Source organism: Camelus ferus, chromosome 21, assembly GCF_009834535.1.
Source record: "Camelus ferus isolate YT-003-E chromosome 21, BCGSAC_Cfer_1.0, whole genome shotgun sequence".
Classification (NCBI taxonomy): domain Eukaryota; kingdom Metazoa; phylum Chordata; class Mammalia; order Artiodactyla; family Camelidae; genus Camelus; species Camelus ferus.
In genome coordinates, this window is record NC_045716.1 from 13,931,195 (window position 1) to 13,946,018 (window position 14,824).

At 47.5% G+C, this 14,824-nt stretch overlaps 1 protein-coding gene across 2 annotated transcripts in view; it reads left to right on the forward strand.

Moving 5' to 3' along the window:
• Positions 1–267: 267 nt before the first annotated feature.
• GPA33 (glycoprotein A33) overlaps positions 268–14,824 on the forward strand; it is a 33,134-nt gene continuing 18,577 nt past the window's right edge. The window contains exons 1-2 of one of the 2 annotated variants that reach the window (XM_032463814.1): positions 268–475; positions 8,583–8,825. In XM_032463814.1, coding sequence (XP_032319705.1) covers positions 8,819–8,825 — 7 coding nt within the window. In that variant the 5' untranslated portion in view covers positions 268–475; positions 8,583–8,818. The remainder of the gene's footprint in view (positions 476–8,582; positions 8,826–14,824) is intronic. The other variant, XM_014567046.2, reaches the window with a different exon arrangement.

The window sequence follows — 14,824 nt, forward strand, 5'->3', positions numbered from 1 at the left end:
GGCAACACCCTTTTTTATTGGCTTTGAAACCCTTCCTCTGAGATTATTTCCCTTTGTAATACGAGGAGGCAACTTCCTGCTCCTTATAGGAGAAGCCCACATTATAGCGAGAAGCCCAGGACTTTGTACACCTGCGAAGCGGAGAGAATGCATGGGAGGTAACTGAGAAGGTGGAAGAGGTTCCTGTTGGGGCCTTTGGTGGCGTAGGTGGAGCAGGAGTCCAGTCCCACAGGTGAGCTCACTTGTCAGTCCAGCTGAGGGGTGGGGTGTGGGGGCCAGGCTGGGCAGAGGTAGACAGGAAGAGAGAAGCCACAGGGACCAAAGGCTGGGCTGGGCAGAGGCTGTTGGAGCTTTAGCAAGTCAGCTCAGGCTGGTTAAATTCTGGGGTCCACCCGTGCCAGGCTGGACTAGGGGCAGAGAGGAAGCAAGACCATGGAGAGGAAGATGCAGTCTGTGCTGTGGATGCTCTGGGCAGGTGAGTAGGCCTCTCCTGTGTCCAGTGCTCTGGGTGGGCAAGACAGGGACTGAACACTGAGGGTGTGCCAGAGCCCCCCCAGGAAGGGCCTCCAGTGACACAGCTGTATTTCCCGTTAGGCAGAATGACACGTTCTGTCATTCAGAAAGCAGGTTTCAGGCCAGCCCCCAGAATCAGAATGTTTTTTATTCACTTATTAGTAAAGAAAATTCCAGCCCATTTCTGGAATAAGGAATTCATAGTACTCTCAAGGCTGTATTTTCTGATTCCAAATCAGATCATAGGATCAGACATAAGATCTGACAATAGGGACAAAATACTTGAAATCAGGGTTGTCCCAGAAAAGCCAGAATGTGTGGAACCTGACATTTTAAAGTATTGCCTTAAAACCAAAGGTAAGAGTGATCATGTCTGTCTCACATATAGGGAAACTGAGGCAGAGAGCTGCTGCAACTTACCCAGTATCAGACCCTTTCCAAAGGCCAAAGCTCTTCAGCTCTCCTTATACTCTGGTCATTGAAAACTCAGAAGATGAGGAAACCCCACAAAATAAAAACCAGACATTCATTGATATTATGGCAGACTCCAAATCAAGTCGTAAATAGCAAAGCCGTTGTGTGAGGGCATGTGGAATGTCTAAGGGTTAGGGTGGGGCTCTTGGTGTTAGGGTCCTGGGCCCAAGCAGGATGTAGAACGAGCAGGGAAGCTGAGAGGTGGGGGTTGGGGAATTTTAGGAGTGTCTTTAATTAAGTGTATTTGACCTTGCTGAGAAGGTCATCAGCTTGCAATTTATTTATTTTAAAATTCAGCCATATTGAAAAATTTAAAAAAATTTTCTTTATTGAATGGAAGGTTCTTTCAACTCTATACTGCTTTGTAATTTTCAGAAGTTTCAGACACACGATTTCATATAATCCTATTATAACTCCCCTTTCCCCTCCAACTCCTATCTTGCCCCTCCCCTCTTCCCACTTCCCCGTGGGAACCACTAGTTTGTTCTCTGTATCTGTGAGTCTGCTTCTCTTCTGTTTTATTCACTAGTTTGTTGTATTTTTTAGATTCCACGTAGAAGTGATATCATACAGTGTTTATCTTTCTCTGTGTCAGCTTGCAACTTAGAAATTGTTTTGGGCTTCAGGGATCTGGCAAGACTGGGGAGTGGTGTGGAATCCAAGTTTGTGTGCCTAACGCACAGTAAGGCCAAACAAACGGAATGTCAGAGTTTGGAGCAGAGAAAGGTTTGCTGCAAGGGCCATGCCAGGAGAGCAGGTGGCTCATGCTCAAAAGACTCAAACTGCCCAATGGGCTTCAGGGGAACATTTTTAATGGCCAGGTGAGGGAGGGGAGTTGCAGGGTGTGTGATCAGCTTGTGCACAGTTCTCTGATTGGCTGGTAGTGAGGTAGCAGGGCAGTGTCACAACATTATCGATCCTCAGGCTCCAGGAGATCTGGGGACCATGTGCTCAGTGATCATCAAGTACTTAACTTCTTTCATTCGGTGGGGCTTTTAGCATCTGTAAAACAACTCAGGAAATGTGCATCAGATACTGTTATCTAGGTACTTCAGGGAGGAACTGAACATTCTGTGACCGCCATATTGCTGATTTACTGTTTAAATTCTGACCAGTTCTCCTGGCCCAACTGCTATTTTTGCATTGAGTCTTGAGCCAGGCTTTTGTGACTCAGGGGAGGCCTGGGAGACTACAGATTTTCTACAAACAAGAGGCGGGCAGAGGAATGGGGAGAGGGATCTCTCCTGGGACGGGCCCATAGGGTCCTGCTCAGTTACTGGAGGTGACAAAGAATTAGACCGGGAAACTTGGGAGCCCCAAGTCGGGGAAGTGGAATGAAGGAGGCTCTGATATAGAGCTCACTTTTTAGCTCTTACAAGGCAAGCCGAGGACCAGCTGGCCTACCAGGCCAGGGTGGTTCTCCCAGGTGCCGAGGGTCCCCCTCCTCCCCATCTCTCAAAACTTGGCCCTGGGGCTCTTAGGTGGGGTCCCCACCAGGAGGCCCATCTGACTGGGGCAGAGGGGCCCTCGTCATCAGTTAGAGGGTCTACTTGGTTCATTCCTTCATCCAAACAGCTCCTTATGGGCCACATAATCTGTGCAGGCACCACAGGGGTGAGGGGTCTGGAAAGACTGCAGTCATGAGGGAACCTGTGTCAGCCATCAGATCCAGGCCAGAAGGATGTGCCTCAAGCCCAGAGGGGAGGAAGCTGAAAGGAAATGACCATGCTCCCTGGGCTGGGCCAGTGACCTCTGATTCTGTTCTCCAGAGCCTAGAAGTCTCCCCTGTGCCCCGCCTGCTTCTCCCCCAACCCCCAGTACACTCCCTGCATTTGTAGTCTGGGGGCAACCTGAAACCCACTGCATGAAAAAAAGAACGGATTTGGGCTTAGGGAAAAAAACCTCAAAACGAAACGGGCACCCAGCTTAGAATGAAAAGTGGCCTTAACTGTGAACTGCCTGGAGCGGTACATTTGCCTCTTCCTGCGAGAAGGCATGTGACCCTCATGTGAACTCACCCAGTGGAACCAGTTCTTGGGTATGTGTTCAGACACACAGATAAACTGTGTCTTCTGCCCCGACCCGCTTCCCTCCACCCTCCCAGCTCGCCCAGCCTGGCACCACGGGTTCACTACCTTTGCCTTCATACTTTGCACTAAGTGGACGGGGCTGCAGCAGTGGGGCGGGAAAGCTGGGCTTGGTGGCCAGCTCAGGGTGTATATTTGCCAAGTGGAAATGTTTGGGGGTGAAATAGCCATTGCCACACGCACTTGAGCAGTGAAGGCCTTCCAAGGTCAAACCTCAAAGCAGCTGGGTGCTCCTCCCCACCATGGCTCAGGAGAGCACCCCAGAGAAAGAACAGGGAAATTAGGGAGGGCTTCCTGGAGGAGGTGGAGCTTGAGTTGGGTTTCAGAGAACGTATTGCCCTTCACCCTTCTTCCATTCTTTGTCTGAACTTGTCCAGTAACAACTTAGATTTTGCTGATGTTCTGGGTAGAGTAACATTGAGTTGATGAAGATAGGTCTCAGGACTGATTGGACTCTGGGGAGGCAGGAGGTAAACACATCAGGTCATGTGAAGGGGATGCAAACAGAAGGTGGTGCATTAGAGAATCTAAAAACAATACTTAAACCAATGAAAAGTCAGCCTGACAATTCTAAACAAAGTCAGTGATACAACGCTTCTCCATCCCCAGCAGATGCTCCCATCCCCTCCTCCAACACCATCACAGGACTGGAGCAGGGCAGCCAGCCCCCTTTTCCTTAATTGACTTAGTTCATCTTGATAAATCTCAATGTCCTAATCGGTGAAGTGGAGAGGGTAAGCTATAATGTGTAAAAATGCACACTGTTCCTCCCATAGGGTTATTTGGGATAGTAAATGAGTCTGTCAATGTTAAGAGCCTGAAACAGTGCCTGGCACATAATAAGCAGTCAATAGAAGTCAGTTATTATTACAGTTTTTACTACTAACATGCACAAGTGTAAGTTGTAGGAAAGTAACTAGACCTTGGTCATCAGTTGCCTGAATGGTCTGATCTGGCAGAGAGTGAGTCACTGCGGCTGAGAGATTATCACCCTTTTTCAAAGGCTACCAGAGAAAATGCTCCAACTTGGGTACAAGACCAAGGCTCTTCCACTCGGGAATTCTTCCAGCCACCAGACTCCATGAGAGACTTGCTGTGATGGAAGGCACAGCTGCAGGAAAAGAGCCACATAAAGAGAAGCCCACCAGGGGGAAGAGAAAGTCCCTAAGAAACTCTGCCCAGAGTTACGAAAATCTTTGAAGACGTCATAAAAAACACAAACAAAAAGGTGCTCCACCTTCCAGTACCACAGGAAACCTTGAAGCTTAAATTTAGAAAAACTTAGGAAAGTACTGCTTTTCACAGGGAAATAAAGGAATCCATCATCCCCAAATATACCGTATGAGAAAATATATTTTTTCCCTCCATTGGAAACAAATTTAAACAGGTCCATGGATGCTTGACCCCTGATGAGTTTTTGATGGGAACCTAGTCTCCAAGTTCCTGTCTTTTTGAGGTTGATCACACCATTTTAGAATCAGACCTTCCATCGGGGCCTTTGTTAGAGCCATGGTCCCCAGCAGGATATTTTTCCTAGACTTGCCCACTCTGAAGTGCCATGTTCCTGTTGGTCACAGCCTTGGGAAGCTCCCTGGGACCTTCCCTGTCTGACTGCGGCATACCTGAGCCCAATGTTACTTGAATGTCTAGGTCCACGCACTGACCTGGCCCAGGCTGTGAGGTTTACCCAGCTCAGCTGCAGATGTGCACATCTGATAAAAATCAGATTAGAGGGTGGCCTTGTGCCCAGTTAATCTTGACCCCAAGCGGGTGGTATTCAGGCCAGAGCCAGGGTGGTGTGCACTGCAAGATGGACAGCCTGGCCTTTTATCTGCTCCGTGGCTGCAGGCCCTGTTACCACGCCAGTCCCCGGGGCCTGGCTCCCACCTGGAGCCTGAGCACTACCTGCTGGTGCCTGAGCACAAGTCAGAAGCCAGTGTGCACCGGGAGGGCTCATGTGCCTGGGGGATGACACTGTCTGCCAGTCAGAGATGAAATCAGGATTAACATGCCCCAGTCCCAGCTCCAGTTCCAAAGGGTAATGACGGTTAGCCGAAGAGGGGTATATGTGCAAAGGGGGAGAAGTGATGGATTAGCGCAGTGGCTGGCAACCTGGCTGCCCGTCAGACTCACCTGGGAGTAAACATACAGATGTCCCGGCTCCCCGGGGCCCTCTGAATCAGAATCCTGAGGGGCAGGATCTGGGCATCTCTCTGATTCTGAAAAAGTTACCCAGTGTGATTCTGATGTGAAAGTCTAGGTTTAGAGTTGCATATTGGAACTTGAGGAAAAAAGAGGTTTAACAGACAGACCTCTCTGTGTCCATGGCTGATGCTCTGTATGTGATTTGCAGCTCAGTTTTACACCGTCTGGCTGCTTCCCTGAGTTAATACTCAGCCTCTAAACAGGTGTCTTTAGCTTCTCGCATTTTCATGTACACAGAAGTCACATGGGGGGATCTTGTTAAAATGCAGACTGATTCAGTAGGTCCGGGGCAGGGCCTGAGACGCTGCATTTCTAATAAGCTCTCAAGTGATGATGCTGCTGGTCCAGGGACCACAGTCTGAGAAACGAGGCTCCAGGGAAGAACTGGTTCATGGGTGCAGGTGTGATCTCATCTTGCCTCTGCCCTCCAGAGTCCTGTCCCTGGACTTCCTGATCACCCAGCCATGATGCTCACTGTGATGTTGGTCAGCAGGAGCCTGGCGGAAAGTGTGCCTGGCTCACTTTCCTGGTACTCCTGGCAGTGCCTGACCTTGCTAATCCCACCCTCCTTCCTTCCTGAAAAACTCTATCCTGTCAGTTCCCATGATACACCCTTTCCTGGTTCTCCTCCTACATTCCTGGCCTGACCCTTTCGTGTCTTCTTTGCAGCTTCATTCTCCTTAGCCCACTGTGAAATGTCAGAGCTTCCGCCACTCAGACCCTCTTCTACATCCACATCCACATCTTTAGTTGACACCCATTCCCAGCTGACTCACAAATTTCTGTCTTCAGTCCCAACCTCTCTTTTGAGCTGCAGATCCATAAATCCAACAGCCCATGTGACTTTTCCACTTAGATGACCTCAGAATCGCTTTAAACTCACAAGCTGAAAATGAAACTCATGATCTTTGTCCCCAAATCTGGGCCTTTTTCAGTGATCTCTACATCAGTAAGTGACACTCCAACCATCCAGGAATGAAAGCCAGAAACCTAGCAGTCATCTGTTACAGTTTTCCATTGCTATGTAATAAACTAACCCAAAATGTAATTACTGAAGACAATAATAATCATTTATTTTGCTCACAAATCTGCAAGTTGGATGGGACTTGGCAGGGACAGCTTGTCCCTGTTCCATGCAGTATCAGCTGGGGTGACTTGACTGGGGTTGGTAGCCCCAATTCTGAGATGCTGGCTCATTGGTTGGCAAGTAGGTGCTAACGTGGGTTCCTCGCTTCCTGGACGTCTCCACGGCAAAGCTTGGGCTTCCTCACAGCGTGGTGGCTGGATTCTAAGAGCAAACATCTAAGGAGACGGAAAGTGGAAGCCGCCAGTATCCTAAGGTCTGGGCCCAGATACTGACCTGGCATCTTCTACTGCACTTCCACCACATTCTATTGCTCAAGCCGTCACAGAACCAAACTCAAGGGAGGGGACATGAGTCCTCTTGATGAGAGGAGTTTCAGAGTATTTTGGTGACATATTTTAAAACCATCGTGTCACCCTCAACACCTCCTTCTCCTTCAGCTGCAAATACAAGTCATCACTATGCCCTGATGATTTTAGCTCTCCAACATCGCTTCAGTCTATTCATTTTTTTTCTACTTCCTCCGCCACCTCACTGATGCAAGCTGCCTTTCCTACACTACTCTCATCGGCTCCAGCTGGCCTTGTGAGTCTGTTTTGCCCCTTCTCCTATCTGCTGTCCACCCTGAAGCCAGAATGATATTTTAAAATAAAATTATGATTATGTCACTGGGCCTACTTAGAGCTCTTCAGTGGTTTCCCATTACTATTAGGGTAAGGGCTCAGATAGTCAGGACAGGTTCTCCTAACTCATATTTAGGCTCTATAAACCACCAAATTGTTCCCCCAAATCCCAATATCTCAGCACCTAGACTGCCACCTATATACACCCTGGACAATACGAAAATGTTTGTCAATCACAACTTTGACTTCTTGGTCTGGAAAAATGTTATCACCAGACCTACCCATAGTGTCAACACCTTCCTTTTTTTCTGTCTAACCGTCAAAGACCACAAGTCCTTTATCTCCATAAGCCTTCCAGGCAACTTGGAGCCCCACTGACTTCTTCCTGGTTTGAATTTGAGGTCTCAGCCATCTATTTTACCGCAGTTCAACCTTTTACTCACTTTGGAACCTCTTTTCCTAGGCAGCTTGGGGAAAAGAACTATTGTTTTTCTTTCTTTTTCTTTCCTTTTCTTCCTTCCTTCCTTCTTTCCTTCTTTCCTTCTTTCTTTCATTCCTTCCTTCCTTTCTTCCTTTCTTTCTTTCTTATCACAGTTTGCAGACCAAGGGTTCACAATACATGTTTGGTTTTCCACTAACAAGTTATAACTTTCCAGCCCTCTTTTCCTCTCCAACTCATTTCTTTGTGCTCTCTCCTCAAATCTAAAACTCCCTTTCATCCGACTAGGGCATCCATTTTACCAAGCATTCTCTATCGACTTTTAAATTGTGAGATTCTACACATGTGCTGAACAAAAACAATTGTTCTTGTCCTTGGTGATGTTGTGGGGGCAGGGGAGGGCTGTGCTGTCTGCTTATCTCCTATATAATTTTCCTCTTTTCTTTCCTAAAAATCTAAGTTAACTTTCTATGTGGACAATTTTCATAAACAAGACTTTTTTGAGGGAAAGTATAGCTCAGGGGTAGAGCACATGCTTAGCATGCATGAGGTCCTGGGTTAAAAGACGAACAAATAAATAAACCGAATTATCTTACCCACCAAAATAAAAAAATTTTGAAAACCCCACCCCCAAAAAAAGAAAACAAAAAAAGACTTCTTTCCAACCAGTGCGTGACCTCTATCCAGCCTCACTGCCTCCCGCAGTGCCCATTTCTAAGCCTTCATTCTCTCTTGTAAGAAGGCGCCCAAAAAGACCAGGGAAGGCAGTGCAAATTACACTCCAGCAAAACCAGTATGGTCCTGGGGGCCAGAGAAGGATGGGTTGAAACAGGATGGGCCCAAGGAAGGGTGTCTTGAGGAGTGGGAAAGGCTAGAGAAGGGGGCCCAAAGAGCATGAGGACCATGATGCCCATGGCGGGGGGGTCCCCCAGCCTCATGCTCCAACCAGCACAGGAATTGGGAGCCTCCCCTCCATCCTCAGGGACTGGAAGTGAGCGTTGCTGGGACTCGGAGGTGGGGGGAAGGCTGCTGTGGAGAGAGTGTGTTTGGACCCTGGACTTGGATTCACCACCTTCATTTCCAAGTTGGAAGAAACTTACAAATCATCCTGATGTCGCAAGCAAATTGGCTACTTGTCCCTTTATGCTCGCCACCAGGTTCCTTTGGCTGAAATCAGTCCTCATACTCAAACCGTGACAACAAAAGTCGTATTGAGCAGGATGTTGTCAACCAAACCCGGAACCTTGGACAGGAGGCTGTGACTGAGAGCACACGGCAGTGCCCTCCTTGCAATGAAGACTGGGATAAAGATTTGTGGGAAAGGACGAGCACCTGTCGTGTCTGGGGCTCAGCCAGCTAATATAGTAATAACAGCCCTGCAAGCAACATAGTTATGGAACGTAAGTGTAACCTGGCTTCGGGCACAAGTGTTCCCAAGTCTCTGCTGTGTGTTCTGCCAGGGAAAAACCATGGAAATGTGCAGTAACTGAGTCATCAAATGCCAGACCCTGGAGGACTCTTGCTTCTTCCTGTTACCAGTGGGTTCTTCATTTTTCTCCCTATCTAATTATAGAAAGATAGACCTCAGTGATTTTCAAACTGACGAGTATCTTTTTTTTCTCTTTCTCCTTTGAGTGCTCACTCATTCAGTGAAAGAAAAAAACCCTCAAATTACTCAGTTTGATTCAAAAGAACTGTTTCAAATAAACGTCTGGTGTAGACAGCAAAAAAAAAAAAAAAAAAAAAAAAAAGACTCAAAATCGTTGTGGCCCGTTACACTTCGGTGCATCTTACCTATCTGGCCACACTGGGGGTGGTGTAATTCCAGAATTGCTTTGTGGGAGAGTCTTGAGGGGTGAGGAGAGGCAGTTTGGCTAAAAGAGGGCAGATAGTGGGAATTATCTTAAACTGTTCTGACGGAACAAGTACTCTGTTTGTACTTGGCCTCTGTGTTTATTTGTAGTCACAGTGGGAGGCTAAAGGGAGAATCACACCCCACCCCACCCCCCACCCCAAGCCATCCACTTGGTTCCATCACTGTGCACTGCTGGTTTTAGTTTCTGGAACGTGGCCCACCTTCTCCAACTCCCTGACCTCTGCGCAGCGCTCTTCTCTCTCCCACTCACCTCTTCCCCCATTTTCTTGCGGTTCCATCCTGCTCATTCTTCGATGCCCTTCCTCAGGACGGCCTCTCCTCATGCTCCAGTCCTCTGTGATACCCCATTACTGAATGGGTACCACTTGTTACCATGGTGCTTTTCCACTTACCTCTCTGATGATTTATTTATTACTGTTTGACTCACTCAGGGGATCGAACACCCTGAGAGCGGGAACTGTGTCCGTCTCTGCTTGCCGTTTATCCCCTGAGGCCAGTCCTGCCCGGAACATGGGCGTCCGGCAGACATGTGCTGGCTGGGTGTTAATGAATGAGCACATGCCCTTTGGAACTTAACCAGGCAGCGAGGGTTTGCTCTCCGCGTCACCTATCCCGTCTTTCTTCCCTTCCTTCTGGCAGAGGTCCTGCCTCTCTCCAAGCCTCAATTTCTTAACCTCATTTGCTTCTATCAAAGTTACCTCTCCTGAGTCCCTTTTTAGGAATGGATGGATGAGAGGGACTAATTAAGGAAATGAATTTGCCCTGCAGGTTAAAGGAAGAGAGTCACTCTCTGTTTCTTCCCTCCCTCCCAGACAGCACTTACATTTTAGCAGGGGTTTCAGTGCCTCCATTCAACAGGGAGACTTTCAGGACTGAGACAGCCAGGGGAGGACATATTTGACTTGAGGTAGTGTTTAGTTGTACCATAAATCACTGCAGGTCGGCAGCACTTGGGTTTCCTCCCTTTGACTTCCCTGCCCGCTGAGCTTGTCTCTGTTTCCATATCACCCTGTCCTTGGAGCAGCCCTCTCGGCTCGGGGCACCAACTGTCACACTTGGAACCCGCCTCCTTCCTGAGGTACCTCCCTCCCCTGCCACCCAGTGACCTTTGGGCTGCTTCCTCGTTTCCTGCCCTGGTGAGTCAGGGATGCCATAAACACCTGGCCTGGGCAGAACATGGTGACAGACAGACACTCCCACTTGGGACTGTCACAAAGTTCACTGGGAGAGAAGCATATAACGCTGAGGGCAGGGTCCCCAGTCAGAGCTCACTGCCCACACCTGCCCACCGACTTATCTCTGTCTGCACACATGGCGATGCTTGCTGCGGGCAAGGCTAGTCCTCTACCCGTGCCCTGACTCCTCCTTTCCCCGCCCAGGCTGGGGTCTTGCGCCATCTGGCTTCTCCTCTATTTACAACCTCTTCCTTTCTATGAGCTCCATCCCATAACCCACGAGCCTGCTGAAGTCTCTAGCTTCTAGCTCAGAGGGGACTAAAGAAACCTTCTCAAGGTCTTTCATGGCCCTCTGGTTCCAGCTTTCCCACCTCCCTGTATTAGGTGAGCTCCTTGACAAAATAGGCTGCCTTCACCTGTCTACTTCCTCTCTTCCTGTGCGACTTATAAAACCGTACCCCGGCTTTATGGTTACAAGAGTACCACATGTCTGTTGCAGAACATTCGGGAAAAAAAAGATACACAAAGAAGAAACCCCAAATTGCCCCATCACCCTAGAATCCAAAGATAACTGTTCTTAATTCTGTATTTTCATACATTTTCTTCTAGAATTTGCTTTCTCTCTGTGACTATGTGGAAGTGGGAGACTGTTGCACGTACAATTTTGCATCCTGATTTATTCCCTTAAATGCACAAGTTCAATGTAGTGAATTGAATCCTTTGGGGGCTATTTGAAGTCCCACCTCCTTAATAAGCCTATCCATTAAAATCCTTCTTTCAGGACCTAACACAGCCCCTCCCCTCTCTCCTCTCTTCCTCCCTCACTTCACTCTCTTAATATTTGCACTTAGCATTTAATTAGGATGTTGGCTGACAATGACTCCTAACTACTTCCTGGGCAGGGACTGTGTCACAAACCACTCAGTCAACAAGGTCTTATTAGCAGCCAGCTCTGTGTAGATACGTTGGGGTGGGAACAGGCAAGCAATGGGTACAAGAGACACAGACCTTGCCAGAAGGAACATGGCATCTGGGGAGGGGAGGAGGCCCCCACACATAGACTCCGCAATGTGAGACTCACGTGTGCATGGGCTACAAGCTCCCTGAAGCGGTTCAGGAAAGCCAGTAAGGGCTGCGATGGTCCTGGTGGGTTCCCAGAGGAGGTGGGGCATGAACATGCCTCTGATCATTTTCCCAGCGCCTTGCACTAAACTAGGGCCTTAGGAGAGATTCATAAATTGACTGAAATTTAGATTCCTAAAGATCCATGTTGAACAAAGAGTCCAACAAACATCCATTGAGTTCAAACCCTCCTTCCCATCTATTCACCCCTCCTCCCCCCAACCCCCCGCCGCTCTGAGAGCCTACAGGGGTCATCCCTACCTGGGGAGGCAGGACATCAATGTGCCGGTGAACACGTGAACCCCTCTCCCTAGAGATCAACACTTTCTCAAGGTCAGAGCCGGTATCTAGTCCTGGAGCAGGATGGACCCTGTCTGGACTCCAGCACCTCCTTCCTAACTAAGCATGTGGTTTCTCTGAGCAAATGGATTTTCCTAAGTGGAGGCATTACTGCCAGTTTCCCAAGGGTTCCCATAATGTGCTGTGTACGCCTCAAGTAGCCAGTTCCATCAAGCATTTCATTAGCCTCCTTGGAGGTATTGCTTTCTGGTTAGTGCTCAAGAGACAGTTTATTATCTTCTTAACAAACCTTAATTATTTACAAACAATCCTGGAGGCTTCAAGCTGGGTCTTCACACCCCACCCACTTAGGGAAGTTAAATGGCTTCTGGTTCCATCTAGGGCAGCTTGCAGACTGGGCTTCCCTTCTCTGGGGCACCTTCTGTTTTTTTTTTTTTTTTTTGACATTTTCTAGAAAATTATTTTTCTGGTTGTAAATCCTACCCCTCTTTTAAACTTAAATTCTCCGTAACTCATACATTTGCTGTCAAAGTGCACTTATTTGAGCATCGCTTTTTTTAAGCCCTAGGATATGAAAACAAAGAAAACAGTGTAGCAGAGGAGAAAAATGTGACACTATAGAATGCCATCATAGTTCTTGCTTATGTGCCAGGGTGAAGCTTGTGCATGTTAAATATATTGTCCTTCAACCCTCACAACAGCCTTGAGTTAGATAATGTTATCCTTATTTTATAGTTAAGGAAAATGAGGCACAGAGAAGTTAATTAAGTTGCCCAAGGTTGCACAGCTAGGAAAACTGAAAATGAGGATGCCAGCCTGGGCGGTTTGGCTCCAGCATTTGGGCTCTTGGCACTCTGCCGTATTATGTGATAAACTTTCACGAGAGAGAAGTACTGGGCTGAAGGTACTCGTGGGTGGCAGATGGCACAAAGGACAGAGTAATCAACTTAGCTTGGGAGCTTTTGGACATTTTCTTTAGGACAATGTGTGTGCTCAAAACTTCTTCCTCGGCAAACTGCTCCAGTGCTGTGAGGTTTTGATTCCCTCCTTGCAGGTGAAAGCACCTGCTTTTCTAATCTGCATGCCCCTGGGAAGGTTAACGCATCACTGAAGGTGTCTTTAACACCTTATGGTGAATTAGCTCATCAGATGGATGATCTTTGTGAGTATCAGAGGGCTCAGCCTTGAGAAGAAAGGAGAGCATGGAGGGAGGAGGAAAGAAAGAATAGTTCTGGAGCATGAGGGATGCAGCAGTCTGCAGCAACAGGGTGGGAGAGGTGCGTCTACTGGGGAGAGGGTGGGTTCTGGGCAACTGGGGAGAAGATAACTAATGTAGACCCGGACAAGCAAGTAGAAAGGGGGTAATTGGAAGGCTCTAGAAATGAACTTCTCCACTTCCTAGTTTTCTGATTATGGATTAGATGTCCTACCCAGTGCTTTTGTCTCATCCACCAGGTAGGGAATGCAAAGATCCCACAGAGTAGAAACACGAGGGCCACAGAGCTAACAAGCATGAAGCCTAGGGGAAGAGGTGAAAGGAACTGGGTTTATTACAGATGGGAGAGAGAACGCAGGTGATCACAAACATCAGAAGCCTCTGAGCATATGATGGGAAATTATTAAGAAGTTAAGCCAGATGTCTCCGTTGCCAGTCATGTCAGAACAAGAAGATAGTGCCTGAATCAGGGAGGATTTAGATTCGCCATGGAGGATTCTGGGGGAAGGCTGTTGGCATGAAGTTCTTAAACATAGGGTGAATTCTCATTTAGGATTATGGAAAATGGAAGTGTGCCTCAGAGCACAGGATCAGCCTTTCAAGATCCTTCTCGGGTTTACAAATAGCATTTAAATCATGCTCTATATTTGTTCAAGACTTTTTCCTTTTCTTTACGAGCTCTTTTCTCATCCATTCATTCCAATCTCCTCCCTCACAAATCTATTAGCATAAAATGACTTTAACTCACTGTCATAATGACCTCTAAAACAGATCTGTTCTTTAGTTATAATCATTAGCAATTACTATTCTTTTATGATAGGTCTCCTATGGTGATGGTCGGTGGTTATCTCTTGTGATTGACTTCTAACCAAAGATGTACCTCAGCAAAAGACTATGGGATGAGAAAGTAGAAGTTATTCAATATGAATATATGTATATGTATACACACACACACACACACACACACACACACACATATATGTATATAAATGAAATGTAGCTATCATTAATTGAGCACTGATTATGGGTTAGGAACCATTCTAAACAAAGCACACCTTCCATTTAGTTTAATATTTACACCACCTATTTTTTAAGTGAAGACTCTGGCACAGGGAGCTGAAGTTAACTGCTCGAGGTTGCACATTCAGTAGAATAAGGAGCTGGAATTCCAGTGGAGGCGTTCCAGCTCTGGAATTTGTGCATTTAAACTCAGTGCAATGCTACTTCCTGAAACGGCCATGGAGAAGCTGCGTAGTAAACACGGAGTGGTCCAGGAAGGGACTGAGATGGCTGCGCAGGAAGACCCTGAGGTTACCCTCTGCCACACACACACCGAATCTACCCCTACATAGAGAGCAATTCCTCCTGAAGAACATCTGAGGCTGATTAAACAGCTATGGCATGTAGATGGACCACGTAGAAATGGGTAGGAGAGACAGAGATGTTGTATTATGGGAACCCCACCCCCAACGTGGCAACCTGCAACAGGGAGGGATACTGCCGATGGGCTGGAGTGCAGACTTGCCTACCTTGCGAAACAGCAAAAAAAAAAAAAAAAAAAAAAAAAAAAAACCCAGCAGCTTAAAGGGAATCAAGACTACATGGGAAGGATATCCAATTATTAGAGCTTCTGCCAAGTGGGCAGGAAACTGCGAGAGTCCTCTCTGGGGTCGGAAGTGCTGGCAAGCGCCATTGCTTGGGTTTCTCTTG